Source organism: Genypterus blacodes, unplaced genomic scaffold (genome assembly GCF_046128005.1).
Source record: "Genypterus blacodes isolate CSIRO-AG114 ecotype Tasmania unplaced genomic scaffold, CSIRO-AGI_Gbla_v1 ptg000156l_1, whole genome shotgun sequence".
Taxonomy (NCBI): Eukaryota; Metazoa; Chordata; class Actinopteri; order Ophidiiformes; family Ophidiidae; genus Genypterus; species Genypterus blacodes.
Window position 1 is genome coordinate 4,983,389 of NW_027466957.1, and position 17,878 is coordinate 5,001,266.

The following is a 17,878-nucleotide window of genomic DNA, read 5'->3' on the forward strand; positions in this document are numbered from 1 at the left end:
GGTACACTCAATATTATTTATGTTATTGTACAATCTGCATTTTAACAAATAATAAAAAAAAAAAAAGATTAGTAAGATGTACAGTATTCAAATGATCACATCTGGTGAGGACTGAGTCCACCCAGAGCTCCAGTGATGGGAGAGCGAGAGGGAACTGGGCCGGGAATGACTTTCACAAATGTTCAATAAGTGTGTGTGTGTGTGTGTGTGTGTGTGTGTGTGTGTGATTATATGCCTTGTATTCGTTACTGTATGCTTGTCTTCTGCTGTGGATGTGAAAAGGCCATGTTTTAACAGGGTAAGGAATGTCACGGGTAGGAAGAATGGATGATGGGCTAAATACGAACAGAAGAGGGGGGGCGGGCGGGGGTGTAAAATAAAGAGGGGGGGGAGGGGGTAGCACGGGTTCAATTGGTGTAGATCTGGCCCTCGGGTGGCTGAGGGAGCTTCTGGTTCTCTTTGCATGCCATGAGCCTTCGGAGCTCCTGCAGCACCATCCGGATGCTGTAGGAGTTCTGCCACCTGGACAGTGAGGACACAGCTCGCATGTCAACCTGTTGGACGGACGGACAGACAGACAGAAGAAGAAGAATGGGGACGGGCAACATTCTGAGCTGGCAAACAGCACCGTGTTTGTTCATGCAGCCAAACAGGAAATTTGAGAGACACCTTCAGCATAACCCCGAGACTCTTAGAGTGTGGGGACAGTGAGTGTTCTACATCGGATAATACAGACTGTTTCCTGCCTCACTGGTCACAAAATTGTAGGAAGTATGATTTGAAGAAGGTAGAGAGTAGACAGAGACCTGAAACTGATTGGCCTCTACACAAAGACTGAGAAAAGGTGGGGTGCCGCTATTTGAGTAACAGATGCTTAGTTATTCTATGCAAGAAATTGCCGAGGCATTCCATTGGTGGAGTTTCAAGTGTGTTGCAATTAATGACCACACCCTACTGTGTGTGTAGCATTGTACTGCGGTGCATTGTGGAGTTCACAGGGTGGGGCAGAGCAAGCAGCAACTCCTCCTCGACAACGCTGGAATTCGTATTCCCTGAAGCAGACGCAGACTGCACTGGTGCTCATGATGACTAGAAACGTGCTTATCTGGAATTACCAGTTACGGTCCGCTTCACAGCGTCTTTCTTAGTGTAACTGAGGAAGCGTGCATACATTTAACACGCTTTACAGAGCCTATACAGCAAAACAAACTATTCCCCATGTGACAGACTTTATTCTGACTACACAAACACTGCAGGAGCCTGGTGAGAGGAAGGACATACTCACGTGTTATATTCACTTCATCACAACCCCTGTCAAGCTAATACCGTACAGACAAGATGGTTTACTCACCACACCGTTGGAGTTGTGCACGCCATTCAAGTTTATCTTTGTCATAAATTTAACAACTGGTGGGTAGTCTGGGTACTTGGGCCCACATTCAACCTTCAAGTTGTACATCCTGTTTTCATAGCTGGTCTGTGGAGAAAGACATGATGGAACAGGAGGGTGAGTCCACGGGCCACAGATACTCCTCAGTTTAACAAGTCCACAGTATTCAAAATCTCAAAACACAACGCCAAACTTGAATGAGACGAGAACACGGTTTTGCTTCTGACAGTGTCCGACTCCCGAGCGTCTCAAGTTAACAGCAAACTGCCGACGTTAAAACATTGATGTCACCAAACTAACATTGGTTACAACACTGATGTCATCAAACTAACAACGTGACAACATTGACATCACATTCAAACATGACTAAATGTTGCATTTTAGACTCCTATGACACCTAATGAACTGTAATGAAACCACCTATATTTAATTGTTTTGAACTAAATGATTAAGTCTTTAGCTCGTGCAGCAGTAAAGTCATCCTACCTGTCACTGCTGATCGTGCAGAATAAAACCCTTCATGTCTGCAGGGTCCGTCTTTATATATACAAATTTTGGTCGTGCAAGCAGAAATTTGCAGTAAAGCTTAAATCTCCTCACTCACACTCACTGTCTGCATAATCAGCAGCAGCTTCTCCATCGCAATACAAAGATAATGATGACACTTTATTGGAATGTTAAGAGTTAGACTTATATGGTTGTTGCACCAAATTACTGAAGTCATGGTGAGCCAGCATATTTCCAAGGAAGCACACACACACACGGACAGGTTGTGTCTCTTTCCAGTCTTGCTGAAGGTGTCCATCTGTCCTGTCACTCACCCTTGGGGGCCCAACGATCACCCCTCTCCACTGTGTCAGGGTCATGTCCTCGTCATCCTCCAGACCCCAGCTCACGGTTCCATCCCCCACGCCTTTCTGACCTTCTTCCAGCTCTTCCAGCAGCCGGAAATTGCGAGGAACTCTGACTGTGCAAACGATGATCACACATGAATTCAGTTGGCATCAACACAGATCGCACAGATGCAGACATCACAGCTGGATCGCGACAGAGCCTGACTGCCGTCCAACTCCATGTCTATACACACACCAGACTCGGACCCTTTCACCAGATATGATCTCATCATAATCTATCGGAGCATTTAGATGTTAGTAGATTACAGTTTTCACCCGTTGTCGTGTCTAATAAAGCTACTCGTGATGCATTCGGCCTCTGCAGTGAAACATTGCGGTGCTACTGTGTTACCGAAACTGGCCTTCGTGCCAGAATACAAACCGCTACAGCTAATAACACACACATTCAGCGATTATAACACAACTTTAACACACATGCTACCAGATCCGCCACACATCTGCAGTACGCGTTACGCTACATGTCACTACCACAGCACACAGTCCGTTAAACTTACACATCGGACGGGAACGATGAATACCGATAGGCAAACGACAACAGACCATAATACACCGTAGTGTTCGTGTGAAAGACAGAGACAATTTGGTTTACAGCGCGCACCGCAGTCTTCCGTGCTAAATAAACGAGTGTTTCCATGTGCTAACGAAACGACATTGTGGCGAAGTCGCGGCGGTGTTTGCGCATTAAGTCACTGCGATAACACCATATGCAACGTTACAACGGGCAACGAAGGATGTTATTTCGTTCGAGCTAATCCGTAGACATTAAACAACGTAACCGCTGTTGTCGGGGTTTGCAGTTCGGCTGGTAATCATTTTTATCTCGTTTTAACCCGCTAACAGTAGCTTAGCTAACAGCGCCCCGACCCATTCATTCACTTGGTCCGTCTGAAGCGAAGTTTAGGTTTCTCGTTTGTTACACAGCAGATTCAGCACCGCACAACAAACCTCATCACACTCGCAGTGATTACAGACCGTATATTATCTATCCTGGCTGCCTAATGCGTGTCACACTTGTGCACTTATTTCAAACGTTTACCTGATCCGGCGGAGGCCGCCATCTTGTCGCTGCTCAGCGGAGGCGCGCACGTAGCTTAGCCATTGTCGTCCGTACTACGTGCACGCGCACAGACTCACCCCCCTTTGTCTTAACCAGGGGCGGCCCCGGGCGCTCTGGGGCCCTGGTCTAGCTCATGATAATGGCCCCCACAAACATACAATGGGAGTAAAATGTCAAAGAACTGTTGGCATTACCTGGACAACCGCATTAATAGAATGATTAATTAATGTTGGTGTTGTGAGCACATGGGCTTCACCAGTTTATTTAGATATAATCAAACAAAGATGATTTTCAGGCTTACTACAGACAACTATACATTTTATTATTTACTTGTTTCTATTATTTATTGTATGATTGAGACATCTGCACTAGTGTTTCTGTGAAAAACAGCTTAATTCAAAAAAAGACTATTTTGTTGTATTTGCTGAAACCATCACTAAACCCTAATAGGGATTCATTTAAATATCATGTTTCTGTAACGTAACCTACTGCTAGTAATTGATTTGGGAAAAGCATTTGAACCTGAAAAATACAACCACTTACCACAAGTGAATTGTTACTTCAGTTGTCAATCATATCTGATCTTCTCAGGCAGGAGGAAGGTGGAGTCAGACCCACAGACCTACAGACTGCTGCTTCAATTTTATACCTTCTGAAACATTTAATCATAGCAAACCATTGTATTTGTGATTCTTTGGAACATAGTTTTGCATTTGTGCAGAAAACATAAAAAATAAATGATCAGAGAAATGGGTAGTGGTAATTATTAACAATTTATTTATGGTTTTTAAAAAATACAGTTTAATATTCACATTGTACATCTCCCAAGTGGAAGACAACAAAAAGGCATCAAGGCATTGTTTCTGATATCTTAAACTCCATCACCACCAGCTTACATGACCAACTACAACATCCATGGGTATTGCCTCAGAACAAGTGAGAGGCAAAGAAATGGCATTTGAAAGAGTCAATAATATTGTTTCCCATATGACTGGCAATATTTACAATAAAACAATTTCGGAGGGAATAAGGCAATTCAATACAAATCCAAGGATCGTTACAACTGATTCCACACAGCATGTGAATCCAACAACTGCCCACTGAGCAACAAGATCATTTGCTCAGATAAAACCAAGTGCAGTGGGCAAATCTGACAGTTGGCACACAATCATCAATAACCGATCAACTCAAACAGAAAATAGCTTGACATCAAATTCTACTTCATTAACAGGACGCCAAGTTAACCTGACAGATGATTACAGTGGGGCCCATCATTCCTTTACAACCATCAACCTACTTTGGCCAACAAAATGAGCCATAAAAACAATGGCAATATCAATCAAATGACAAAAGGAAAAACAGTTGTCAACATTTAATCGCAAACCCTTTTGACCACTACCTTCAATTCTGAGATCAAATAATAAATATGTTAATTGATGTAAATTCTACACTCACTAGACCAGTGGCCATGAAAAGGAATTATAGTACGTCTGTCTTCAAGCAAAGATTATTATGGTAAGCGTTTGTTATTAGCTGTCCATATATATATTTTAATGTAAATTGTCAGTTTTTGTATGTCCAAGCTATTTATAGCGTGTCATATCTAGTATTCCTACTCAGTTTATTATCCACAAAGACTTACTTACACAACCTTATTATGTCACATTACGTAAACAAAAGATGTCTCTTATTTCACCACAGATAGCTTTTAGCGTTTAGCATCCAGAAATCCTCTCTCATACTTTAGATGTGTCTACGGTCTGCATATAGCGGAGCTCAAATAATATTGAATCATACCAACACTGATGTATAAGACCTGTTAAAGTAAAACCTATGTAGGCCTCAGCTTTTGAAAAGACACAAAATGCCACCCTCAGCATACATTACTACCTAGCGCATAAAACTGCCTTACACAATACTCCACATACCTATAGCAAGCACAATGCAATCTGCAGTGTACATCTGTTTGACCTACAGCAAACAACTTTATATAATCAAGTATAAGGATTCAAAAGGTGGAATATTTGACAGTATAAATATCAAATTTGGCTCCAGAATAAATCATTACTATCCTTAACTACTGTGACTATAATGGCCAAGAGGCCAATTAATGAATTAAAAATAAACCAAGTCTTTACCCTGGTGAACGCAACGCTTAGCTTCTCCCTATGGAACCTGAAACACTGCCAGGCGTTCCATAGAGGGAAACTAACATGTTGGTGCTATTTGGTCAAAGTTGGGGTTCTTCTTTTTGCAAATAAATTAACATGAGAATCCTCCCTGATCATTGGCCGCTCACACAAACTCTAAGGTAAGCTGGTGACCCAGTGTATTGCTCGCGCAAGCCGACATGCTGCATGCATGCACGCATTCTGATGTCTGTGTGACATCATAAGCGTAATTGTCATGCAGTTTTCTAAGTACTACATTTTTCAAGTTCCAATTATGCCACTTTGCAAATAAGTGTAAACAAGAGGGAAAGAGGAAAGTGAAATCAACCGAAGCAGATTTTTGAACATGCGTTAAGACTTGTTGTCAATGGCCTCTTATGACACTGCATAGTTTTTTGCTGTACAGCACATTTACAAACCTTTAACCAATTAACTTCATAATCTCATCTATAGTAAGTAATCATTGGGTCGTTACCCACCATCGAAGCACTTCTAACATTACATCACTGTCACAGTAACCAAGACGGTGGCGACATTACTCAAGGGGAATGTTACGCTTCTCAAACCAACCGTTTCCTCCCAGATTACAAAAGAATAGCGGATAGATGTCAAAACAATATTACACTAAGGTGGCACATAAGTGGAGCGTATGCATATGATTCAATCTGAGACATACAGTTTGTCCCATCGAGCCAGAGTGGCCGTTCCGACAGCACACAAATAGCGTTTAGTGCTGAACTTTAATCTGCATCTGTGGTATGTAAGGCTGTGTGATGAACCTGTAATCCTTCCTGGTAGCTTCACTGACATCTCTTCCCCAGGAGAGTCGAATCCTAAACTTTTCTACAAATTCTTTACACTTAGACAATTTAGTAGAACCTGACAGCAGCACAGCAACAACACCATGATGCATTCGTAATTGCACAAATTTCTGTTAATGGCCAGGTATTAAAGCTGACTTACACATTTCAAAGTATTTTTGCACGAGATTATTGCGCGTCAACATTTGGCCTGAAAATGCTCACTGTGGTCAGAGAGAATCCACAATATCTGAAATTCCAATTATAAAGCCATCTGGAACCCTTTCTGTTTCCGTCTTTGAGGATATGACAACAGCATGAGTGAGACGTTGCGTTTGCTCTTTTTGGTTTGTTTTACTTTCAAACCTGTTTTCTTTCTTTTTAGGGCATTCTGGTGGAATGTCTGTTTCAAAAAAAACTTCCAGCGTATCACAACACAGCTCAAATTCAGCTCTGTATAAAGTAAACCGTTGTTATATAATGAGTCTTTTGGAAGTATTTCCTGGTTGCACTTGATCTGTAGCATAATTGAGAAGTTAAATGAAAATTCATCAAATTCACAAGCGGTTTAAGACTAATCTTGCGCGTAACTTAACCCAAGCATGCAGCGTTGCAAATTCACAACTGCCCATGAGACACCCACACAGGCATTTCAATCATTCTGGTTGACTGTGGGTGTGTAGATGTGTGTATATCTCCCTGACACACCACTGACACTTCCTGTACATAATTCTTGTATTCATAAGGACTTTTGTGACCTCCGAAAATTCCTAGTTTCACTCCACCCAACTTCAAAGTCCGCTCAGCCATCACAACGGCAAACGTCTGTGTATCTGTTTTCGGGATTTCATCAGGTGTAACAGCAATTAACCAATTTGTTCGTCAGCTATCAACACTGATAATACATCCCAACCCTATACAATCCCTATGATTTACCATTACACTGTGCCCATCTGTCTCACGCAGATCAAACAGGCCCATGACGATTCGAAGAGACGGATGCAGCACATACTAACAAAGGAAATAAAGCAGCGATAAACATAACGTGTTCATCATTTCCCAATCTGTGTCTGTGGGGGGTTTCTCACCCTTTCAAGTATCTTTACTGGTCAGGATGGAAGTTGCTGGAGAAAATCTAACACCAGTCTCCTAAAAGAGTGATTTCAAATTATGTATCTCGCAATAACTATCTTGTGCAACACCCGTGGCAGACATACATCAGAACATTGAGCTGGCATGAGTTAAGGAGATTTTGCGATTTGAAATAATGGTCTCCATTGAAAAAAATCTATTAAGAAAGCCCTCTTCTTAAAAACAGACAAAATGTGCAAGACTTAAAGCTATGGCATCAGAAACCCTTGGTTAAGTTTTCTTCCTATGACTACAGTTTGAGTGAGGCAAAGAAGGGATGAGCAGACCGGACAGGGCCGGTGTCTTCTGAGGTAGGGTGCAGCTGGCCTGCGGTGTTACTTGACTTTGTGAGCCCATTTCAAGTCATCCGACCTGGGCTTCTCTCCTGTCACACTCTGGATAAGATCTTCGAGGTTACGCCAGAAGCCCAGTTTCTCCAGAGGGTAGTTCAGCCAACCTGCGAAGACGAGATAAGACAAGACAGCTGAGCCTCATACAACTAAAAACATCCAACCACAATAAAAACACACATTCTGCAGCGGGGGGGTTATAGAAACCTGTGGTAATGCAGAAGTACGTCTCATGCGGGGAGACGTGATGGATGCGGTGGTGCTTTCTGGGAAGGATAACATGGCAGTTCTGCAGGAGCACGACCCAACTAGGCAGGCCGAAGTACGTGTGGGACCATTTGTGGATCTGGTTGGTGAGGGTCACAAAGATGGCCAGCGCAAATAAGTAGCAGTACCAGGGATAGTTATAGTAAATATCCGCTGAAATTGAAAGAAGACAGAGATAAGGTGAAATATGTGGTGTTTCTCTATTGGTGTGAATACTTTGATGAATAACATGTCAGTGTTAAGCTTTGCTAAATATCTTACCAGGTGAGAGGGTGACGAAGTTGAAGGCCATGTTTGCTAGAGGGAATATAGTCAGCATGCAGTTGTCACCATTTGTTTCAATGAAATCATGGCGAGTAATGGCTGTGGGGTCAATGTGGTGCTCTCTGAACGGTCGTATGAAGGCCTGGAGGACAGATCATAAAGTAAGTAAGGAGTGTGAAACATGAAAGAATGGCCAACTTTATGAAATGTGAACTCCAAAACAATTTAACTAAACCATAGAATGAGAGACACATTACCTTTCCAAAGATGGGTAGATCCACAGATCCCCATGTGTCAGCCCCCCAATGAACAAGGCCTGATGCAAAGTCAGCAGTGAGTATCCCTGCCACTGAGATGGAGGTAGAGGAGGGTCAAATGAAGTGCGACAGGATCGATAACAGGTAGATAAGACGTTGATCTAATCAGCTGCTTTTCAAACCATAGTTCAATACTTACCAATGCTCAATAGGATGTACCACACATGTCCCAGATGGAAATTGGCGAGGAGTTGAATAAAATTGAAGGCCATGAGAGAGAAGCAAACGAGGACACTTATCCACTCTTGACATCTTTTGCCTAAAAACACAAGAGTGTGCATGTTACAATGTGGAAAAATAAGAATACAAATAGACTTGATTTAGAAACATGATTATGAGATAAGACTCTCAATCGTCCTCAGTGTCACAGGTTAGAGTCCATAATAGTTGATGCCTACATACAGTACCATCTAATCATCAAAACTACACTAGTCAGCATAATTACCTTTACAACAGTGACAGATACCACGACTGTATACTTTGGTACACGATTGTGTTAGCAGCTGGGCCTGAAATACTTGTCCACTCACCACTCTGAGAGGGTCGTAGGAACGCCAAGGCTAAACAATGTAATCGTTTGAATCACCATAGTGACAGCCCCATTGTGTCAGAGTCACACTGCCAAAACACTGAGTCAGTAAACAAATATTTGCAAAGACCGTACACATTGTATGGACAAGCTCAATTTGTGGTGATATGATTGAATTGGACAGCTGCATGAATGGTGGCACAGTGGAGATCTGAACCTATATATGGCGGTTTCTACATGTACAGCATGTTATGTTATACTCCCGGTCTGCGATCTGATTTAGCCCAATCCGACTGTGTTACAGCAGCTTAATGACCAAAGAAGCAGAAGCTGTGGAATCTTCTAACGTCAGCCCTAAGCCTCCTAAATTCACTTGACACGGAAAAATTCCCCAATCTCACATGATTCCTGTTGTGTAACGTCAGGATGCGACTATCCAGCTCCAACACATTGTTCGGTTTGACAAATCGTAGGGTTCATAGATGCATTTACATTCTTAAACGCGGCTTAAAAACGAATTATTTGCTTCTTATTTACTAGTTAAATGCTGCTGTTATGTGATGTCACCGCTGAACACTCCAACCCACAAACTGGATTGCTCAGAAAACGGAAAGCAAAGCCCCAAAGACGACTTGTTCAGAGGCTTGGCCCACCTGGTGAGTACAGACTGGCGAGTTCTCGGGCGCCGGCGTGCTGTGGACCCCATCTGGCCGCTCCCCGACCCGGTCCCTCCGGCTCCACGGTCTGCGTTTCGTGTCCATTCCCGTTTTCATTTACTATTCTCGCCATGTTCTCCACTTTGGGCCCAGCCCCATCAATCTTCACTCACAGCGAGGAGGAGTTGAAAGCGTCAACGACTTTCCGGCTGAGATGCCGGTGACGCTTGCAACCAATAGCGTAAAAGACATGAACGCAACAGCCAATCGGCGAACGAGTAACGACTTCACCAGGAGATGAGTAACCAATAGGATTGCGAGGGAAAGACCGCATTTCCTGACACCACCCGACCGCTCTGCCCACCCCTCTTTCTTCTTCGTTGTATAATATACCAAGAAAAAGTAGCATTTATGGAATGAAAACAATAACAACAACAACAGGGGAAATGAGCAACGCTTTTATTTTGTTAACTCCTGCTACCAATTAAATGTATTGCATGACTTTTAAACAACAATCGAAACTCTGACTGTCTTGGTGTATATTTAATTCATGCTTAGTTAAAATTGTAGTTAACATTACAACGAATGCTGCAACTAGTGGGTACTCAAAGAGCTCATTCATCCGTCACGGCTGAGTAACATTTAACAGATTATGGACTAGAATGTCCCTCCACTGACATTATTAATGTTTACAAAATGTTACTTTTTTATTGCCACTGTATTATATTACAACACCACCATCAGACTGTATGGTACCACGATCTTATGGGTTCTTCCCTGGGAACCTGCCCACCAAGACAGATAGACAGCCAGACAGATTATGGGCTGAGGTAATAATGATTTAATGAGCACTAAGTGACGGATGAACTAAGCTGTTGTGAAAGACATGGTCCTCATGAGGTTCCTCTGGGAAACTGTTGTCTCCACAAACCCCAGAGAGACAATATCCACTCTTGACTTTCCTATATGCTCATCTTTCTTCACTAATGAGTCCTTTACTTCACTTGTCTGTATTTTGGGGAGACTGATAAGACTCGGCTATACAGTAGAATAATATCTATTAATCAATATTACTTCTGAAATAGGCAAAACACTTCACTTCAAATAATCTTTTTCACAGGAAATACATCTGATATTGAATTATGCATATATTTGTAAACATCTATATCATATTCCAACTATACTGTTCTTCTTGTTCCAGTAAGATATGTTATGAGATGCTATTGTTTTTTTATCTACCTTTGTTGAACACACTTATTGTAAGTCGCTTTGGATAAAAGCGTCTGCTAAATGACCGTAATGTAATGTATTGTGTCTCATTTATTGCTTACGTGCCTTGTTGCATGACTGAGAGCCTTCGCATGCATCTTTATACCACTAGATGGCAGTAGATCATCAAATGAAATCAAATTTATTCAGCTCCGAGCCAGGTTGGGAAAGAAAACTGTTATGTGTTTATACTTTATAATGTTCTTGCTACATTTTGCGGTGCATAATCATGATAGCTAAACATAATGATAAAAGAAAACGCAAAATGAAACAGTTCTTCAAAAGTATAGACATACCAAGACGCTATCCACAGTTTTTCAGCCTGCATTAATTTGTCTGTAATGAGATACAGAGAGTAATTTGTGTTGTGACGTTGTTAACGTCACAACACTGATTAGTAAACCAAGACTGATCGATCCTCTGATGTTTGCTAGTACAAATTGTGGTTTGATTACGCACGAACTAACTAATGGTAAACAGACTGTGGGAATTTTCCATTATAGCCCTGTTGCCAAAATGTGACATTAGAGGGCGTAGATGGACCCCTGTCAATAAATATAGATTAGTCTCACATTGCAGGTTCATTTACCAGAAAAAATGTTTGGCATTATGTGTAAATAATGTCTTAATGCTGCGTGTCCATATTGAGGTGTCCAGATTCTCTCTTTGTTATGCTCATGGCAATTGTGGTTTCAAAACAAAGACAGAGATCACAAAAACTCGTTTTAATTCCTTGTATTTTTCTCATTATTTGTTTATTTGTTGATGTTGTTGTTGTTTTTTTTACATGATTTGCACCCAAAAACGTTTGAGCAAAAAGTGCAGGTCGCCTCCTCAAATGCGCGTCACACACACCTGTTAAGCCTCGGCCCGCCCCCCTACTTTATTAAACCCTCCGAGACAGGAAGACCTGTCAAATCGTCCCACTTCACCAGGACAGCCTCTAAGAACAGCCCCCCTCAGAGTCTCATAGGTTCTGCTTACACGGGGTTGTCACTCACAGACGCACTGACACTTTTGAGACTAAGTGTGAGCCAACACCACTCTGGGCGTCTGATCTGTGCCCTCAGTGCTCCTGCAATCCGGCGGGTGTTAAGATCCATGGAAGTGGCCGGATTCTACGACGAGGGCAGCTTTGCTTTCCACGGTAGAGACAGTATCATCAGCCCCATCAGCAGCGGCTCTTACCGGAGGCTCGGTGACTCGATGACGGAGCTGGGCATCGAAGCGCGGGAGAGAGCCATTGACTTTAGCGTTTACCTGGATACACCTTTGCACTATCCACAGCTGGCGGCACAGCAGCAGCAGCAGCAGCAACAGCAGCAACAACAGCAACAGCAGCAGCAGGGAGACGTTTTCTCAGAGTTCCTGGCAGAGAGCAAAATCAAGAGAGGCACCGCTTTGCAGAACTACAAAAACTACACACTGTTGAACGAGCTGGAGTCGAGCCAGTGCGACAACTTGAGGGAGCCCAGGGAGCCGTACGCGCTGGGCTACACCGACCTACACGAGACTCGAGTGGACAGCGTGCTCAGCCCCGAACTCATCGGGAGCCGCTACAGAGCCGCGGTTGCTGAGAGAGACGATCAGAGCCAAGAAGACGCAAAGATGGAGAACGGCTCGTCTGGGTTCGACATGAGGTCCTACCTGCATTACCAGTCCACTCCCAGCGGCAGCCTGGGAAACATCTCGTCCGCGTCCTCGACTTGCTCCAGCCCGCCTGGAACACCTGCCCCGTCAGGTAAAAGCAGGTCACCGTCTCACGGTACCAGAATGTCCAGCGGGAAATCAAAGAAACGCTTGGACAAGGACAGTGACGAGTACAGGCAGAGGAGGGAGAGGAACAACCTGGCTGTGAGGAAGAGCAGAGATAAAGCCAAAATGCGCAACTTGGAGACGCAACACAAAGTGCTGGAACTGGCTGCAGAGAACGATCGTTTACAAAAGCGTGTGGAGCAGCTGTCCAGAGAGCTGGCGACCCTGCGCAACCTGCTCTCTGCGACCGGTCAGTGTTAGAAGCGAACCCCCCACCTTCCCCCCCTTCCCCCCTGGCAGCAAAGAGGGTCTTCCACATGGGGCTCTGGAGACCTGTAAGAGACTCCTGTGCTGTTTGTCAAACCACTGAGGGACTGAAGATCAGGAGGTGATCCGCTGAGCTGAGTGCTGAAAACGGCCACCACCAGTTTACAAGGACACTTTGAATGGGAGTGAAGTAGTAGTGTGTGTGCGTGTGCGTGTGTGTATGTGTGTGTGTGTGTGTGTGTGTGTGTTGGGGGGGCTGAGGGGTGCATGGATTGCGCAATCTTTCATGATTCTTCACATGTCACCTTAGCGTTATTCTCAGATGTAATTTTGTTTATGCAGTATTTCCTGTGTGAGGTTTTACATACATGTGAGCGAACTGATGGATTTTTCTCTATGTGGAGCAATGGTTGTCAAGGGAAGAGTTGTGCTGCAGTGAAATGATGCAACTCTTTGTAATACTATTGGCAATGAATGAAATAATTCTAATTATTTAACATTACAGGTGAAAGGCTTTAATTGTACTTGATATTTTATTGAATTAAACAGATTTCTACTTTGTTTAAACAATTTTTATCGTTTTTTCTTCTTTTCTGTCCTTTTTTAAGAAAAAGCAGGCGTAGACGGAGACGGATGGGTGTTGGGCTCAGTCTACAGTCTCCACACTCATGAGCAGATCAGTCAGACTGCAATACTGTATATGTTGTCAGAAATGCAACATATTGCATGTAGGACATTGGCATCACGATAAAACAAAATTGCAATCACCATTATTCATTCTAAACGACAGACTGAAAGGGGTTTGATGGTTCTTCGTGACATTGAATGATTGGTATAAATCTTGTCATAACCAGTCGACATACAGACGTATCAGTTTATCATTAATCACCGTCATCGGCCAAAGCATTAGTCACCGTCTCATACGGCCTCAAACAGAACATAAAGGCGAAGCAGCGATTGTCATTTCCAGTTAGATTACAGCTCCAAATCATTTCATTCATCTCAATGATTGAAGCGAGAAGCGACGGAGGAAATTCTTTAATGTCTGTGCCATTTTGAGTTTGTCCACAGGTATCAAAGTCCTGTTTGCTTCATTGATTCGATTCTATATTTGAGCTCTGCTTGACATCATAAAATGATCGTGCTGAGAGCAGCAAAAAAAAGACTCTGCACACAGCACAGAAATGTTAGCTTTATCTGTAGCACACGGCACTGTCAATAGACTGCTGGGTCCACTGGCCCACAGAGGGGTTCAAGGTTGTGCAGAAATTAATCAGCAACTAACCTCACACCACCTCAGGTCACACTTTAAGAGCCAGAACCTGGGAGTAGGTGCAGGCCGGAGAGGAATAATCCTGAGCAAACCTTGTTTAACCCTCAAGTGGAAATCACTCAGAGAAAAATGTAGGAGTTGTTTTGGGAGTGACAAAGTAGTTTACGACAGACAAGATAAACGATTCGGCGATTGGCTGGAGCGGAATTCGCCTAGGCCCCCATGGTGCTTTGCTCCGTGTGTAATGTACGAGACTGATCTGCCAAGAAAAGCTCGGAGCAGATAAGAGGAAGGAGCGAAGGCATTGTGGGATTTGTAGGTGATCCATGACAATTCAGGGAGCCAAAACCTCTCCTGCGTTTACCTTTGCTACGCTTTGAGAGTCGTTTTATACCCTATAAATAAAGAACAGTTGTGTCACCTCTGTTGCAGCCAGTGTTGACATTTTGAATACAGTAGATTTCTCAAGACTTCTATTGATGAACAGCTTCAGTTCATTGTGCAATATCCTTTTCCAGCACATCACCACTAAAAGAATGTTACACCCACTTTTAAATAAGACATTGTTGTACTGACTGTATCTCATCGGGCTTCTGTAGATGTTTAACAAACTCACAATTCAGATTTACAACACAACAAACATTTGATCTGCTATAAGACATTCTATCAGTTTTACACCCAAAGTTGTTATTCTTAGCCGCTGGCAGGGGTGAGTTTGAACATTCTGAGCATTCTTTCTTCGATGACCCCTTGTTTCCTAATAGAGCCCCATACACTGTTTCCTTGGTGGTGGCTTACATGCTGACAAGAGAAAGGGAATTTCCCACACAGGATGACCTCTTTCTTCAACGTTTAGTCCGGCCCCTTTCCAGAGTTTACCGTCAGTGGGCAGTGTGTTTGTCCGTAAACTCGCTGCGTTGCATCACAGGCACTCCAGAGGCCAACCGGACTCCTAGAACTCCACAATACTCTCACGCACACATACTGTATACACACACATACACATATGTGCGCGAATACACACACACACACACACACACGCACACACACACACACACACACACGCCTATCGTCGCAGTGTCCACTCTGTCCCAGTCTTAAACCAGTTTTGAAATCAAAGATTTTTTTTTTTCAACAGATGAGTCACTGTTAGGTCTTATGGCTTTAGCTGATTTTGGCACATTGTGTGTTTGTTCCCCAAACACATTTGGGTGTGTGGTAACGGTGTTTGAGCAGTGAAACAGACAGACTTTGCCTTAATGAATCAAATAAACTGGATGCTAAAAACGTTCTGGACTGTTTCCGCTTGCTTTTGTTTTCCAAATGTTTTCTGGCAGGTTTGACTCAGCATTCCAATCTGACGGAGACGAATACACTTGGCATGTGCCGCTGTTTTACATCATATGTATGAGACCAGACCAGTTCACCAAGATGTGAGCTGCTTCGAATGGTGTTTTGATTACAGAGGACGATGAAACGAGATGAGAAATACATGGTAGTGGATAGAAGTAACACAGGAGTGGATATGACTTATGTTTACTTCATAATGGAACAAAAACTGAAGACTGGCTGTCAGTGTCATGTATTATAAAGACACCACAGGACGGTTTGATTGCCACGACTGAATTTTGTCCCACTAATTGTGTTGACTTAATTCAAAAATATGCATTAAAATTGCTTCTGACTAACTTTTTCATGTTGACACACTCAGTCATCATATCAGATTGTTTTTCTAATATAGTCCTGAGAGTAATTAGGTCACGGAGTACCCCAAGGTTATATTCTGGGTCGTTGTTGTTCATATTAGGCACTTTGTCCTTTAATTGCTCTCTCCACTTAAAGTTGTCCATCTTACACACCACAGATAAAAAATGTGTAGATACAAAGTCAGAAGGTCACTGTTGACAAAATTACACTTTTTTAGATCTAATTAATCAACTAATATCTAACGGTTAGATACGGTTAACCTGGTTAGATTCTAACCAGATAGTGATTGATTCTCTGCTCCGCCTGTTACAATACAAGTTCAAAGTAATATTTGATCTAGATTTTCCCATTGTGAAAGTATTTACATAAGTTCAGTCACTGCCTCATTGGATAAAGGTTTTTCATCGTGTAGTTTCATTTCACGGCTGACCAAACCTAAAATGAAAGTTGAATATGACCTCCATTTTGAAGAACCTGCTTTGACTTGCTATTGATTTTAAGAATCTTGGAGAATTTGGAACAAGTACTTACTAACATGGTTTATTAACCTCTCTCAAGCTTAAAGGGCTTTTATAGTTTTATGGCTGTTGAGTGACGTCAACCTAAAGAAAAATCTTCCTTTAAGAGGGCGTTGTGGGCCAAAGATCAAGATCTTGAACACCACTTGGTTTGTTTAGAACAATCCAACACAATGTTTCTGCGGTTTGAACACTGAAAAACTGAAAAAGAAAGAACCCAAATATTCCAGTTACTTTTTGCAGCTGTTTTATTGTTAAGTTGTGATTATTTTAATGATTTAATTTAGCTATAGTTCCTCCTCCAAATGAAAGCAAGAGCGGATATCCTGAAAATGGGTGTAACGGGAATCCAGGCCGCTTCAGCTACCGTAAGACAACCAGAACTTTGTATGCCTTGAAGTGAACCAAGATTTCAACATCTTTGGTAACTTCTCCTATTTTGCTGTAGATGACTGTGAAAACACAACCCTGACGTGCAGAAGTGACTTGCGGTCACTACACAGCATTGTGGATAGATCTTGTGTAACACTCGACCATCTTACATCTTGCAAAATAAGAACGTTGGCTTTTTAGGACAAAACGTGAAGTTGAGCAGATGGCAATGATACATCACGAATGCATTAGTGAAGAAAGTTGTGCAAAATCAATTTACCGGAATCTTATTGGCAGGGCAATATTTCATCACAGCGGTGCGGCAAATGTGAGAATTGTGAGTCAGTTAGGATTGTGGAGATTTATTGTGCTGCTTTTTAAAATTGGGTCGATTGATGATGAGCAGGAGAACAGTTCATTCTAAAGCTTTTCGTACACACCATTTGAAATGTGACGTTTGCACTTATAAAAACTGCAAACCAAACTTGTGCTTTATTTTGTAGTGGAAAATGTTTAATAAGAAGAGTTTGAAGCGCTCGGTCAACAAACTGTGTCGCTTCTAATAGTGTCCAACATGTCCAACAGTGTCACACTGATGTCACCAACATTAACAAAGTTATAACATTGACATTATAATTATAATATGAACCTTTTGAACCTCAAATGAAATCATAAGCACCAATATTAAGTTATCTTTAACTCAATTATTACTAATCTAGTCCATCTTTTTCTTTGTAAGTCTTTCATTGATAAACAATAAGACTTTAGTTACTTCATACACTCATTGGCTACTTTATAAGATACATCTGTTCAATCCAATGCAGTATAACATGACACCCATTGCTATAAATGCATGAATAACTGCATAAAT

General features: G+C 42.4%; 3 protein-coding genes across 3 annotated transcripts; 1 reads left to right on the forward strand and 2 right to left on the reverse strand.

Moving 5' to 3' along the window:
• Positions 1 to 2: 2 nt before the first annotated feature.
• On the reverse strand, positions 3 to 3,408 carry ube2v1 (ubiquitin-conjugating enzyme E2 variant 1). Its single transcript, XM_076166328.1, has 4 exons — positions 3,341 to 3,408; positions 2,212 to 2,357; positions 1,352 to 1,477; positions 3 to 554 (listed from the first exon to the last, which is right to left on the reverse strand). The coding sequence occupies exons 1-4, from the start codon at positions 3,360 to 3,362 to the stop codon at positions 408 to 410; spliced, it is 441 nt and encodes a 146-aa protein (XP_076022443.1). The 5' UTR covers positions 3,363 to 3,408; the 3' UTR covers positions 3 to 407.
• Positions 3,409 to 4,115: 707 nt separating this feature from the next.
• Positions 4,116 to 10,196, reverse strand: peds1b (plasmanylethanolamine desaturase 1b). The gene is made up of 6 exons (XM_076166327.1): positions 9,844 to 10,196; positions 8,801 to 8,920; positions 8,602 to 8,693; positions 8,342 to 8,486; positions 8,021 to 8,233; positions 4,116 to 7,920 (listed from the first exon to the last, which is right to left on the reverse strand). Exons 1-6 carry the CDS (start codon positions 9,977 to 9,979, stop codon positions 7,799 to 7,801), a joined length of 828 nt encoding a protein of 275 aa, XP_076022442.1. The 5' UTR covers positions 9,980 to 10,196; the 3' UTR covers positions 4,116 to 7,798.
• Positions 10,197 to 12,012: 1,816 nt separating this feature from the next.
• Positions 12,013 to 13,707, forward strand: cebpb (CCAAT enhancer binding protein beta). Its single transcript, XM_076166727.1, has one exon. The coding sequence runs from the start codon at positions 12,217 to 12,219 to the stop codon at positions 13,129 to 13,131; it is 915 nt and encodes a 304-aa protein (XP_076022842.1). The 5' UTR covers positions 12,013 to 12,216; the 3' UTR covers positions 13,132 to 13,707.
• The last annotated feature ends 4,171 nt before the right edge of the window (positions 13,708 to 17,878 follow it).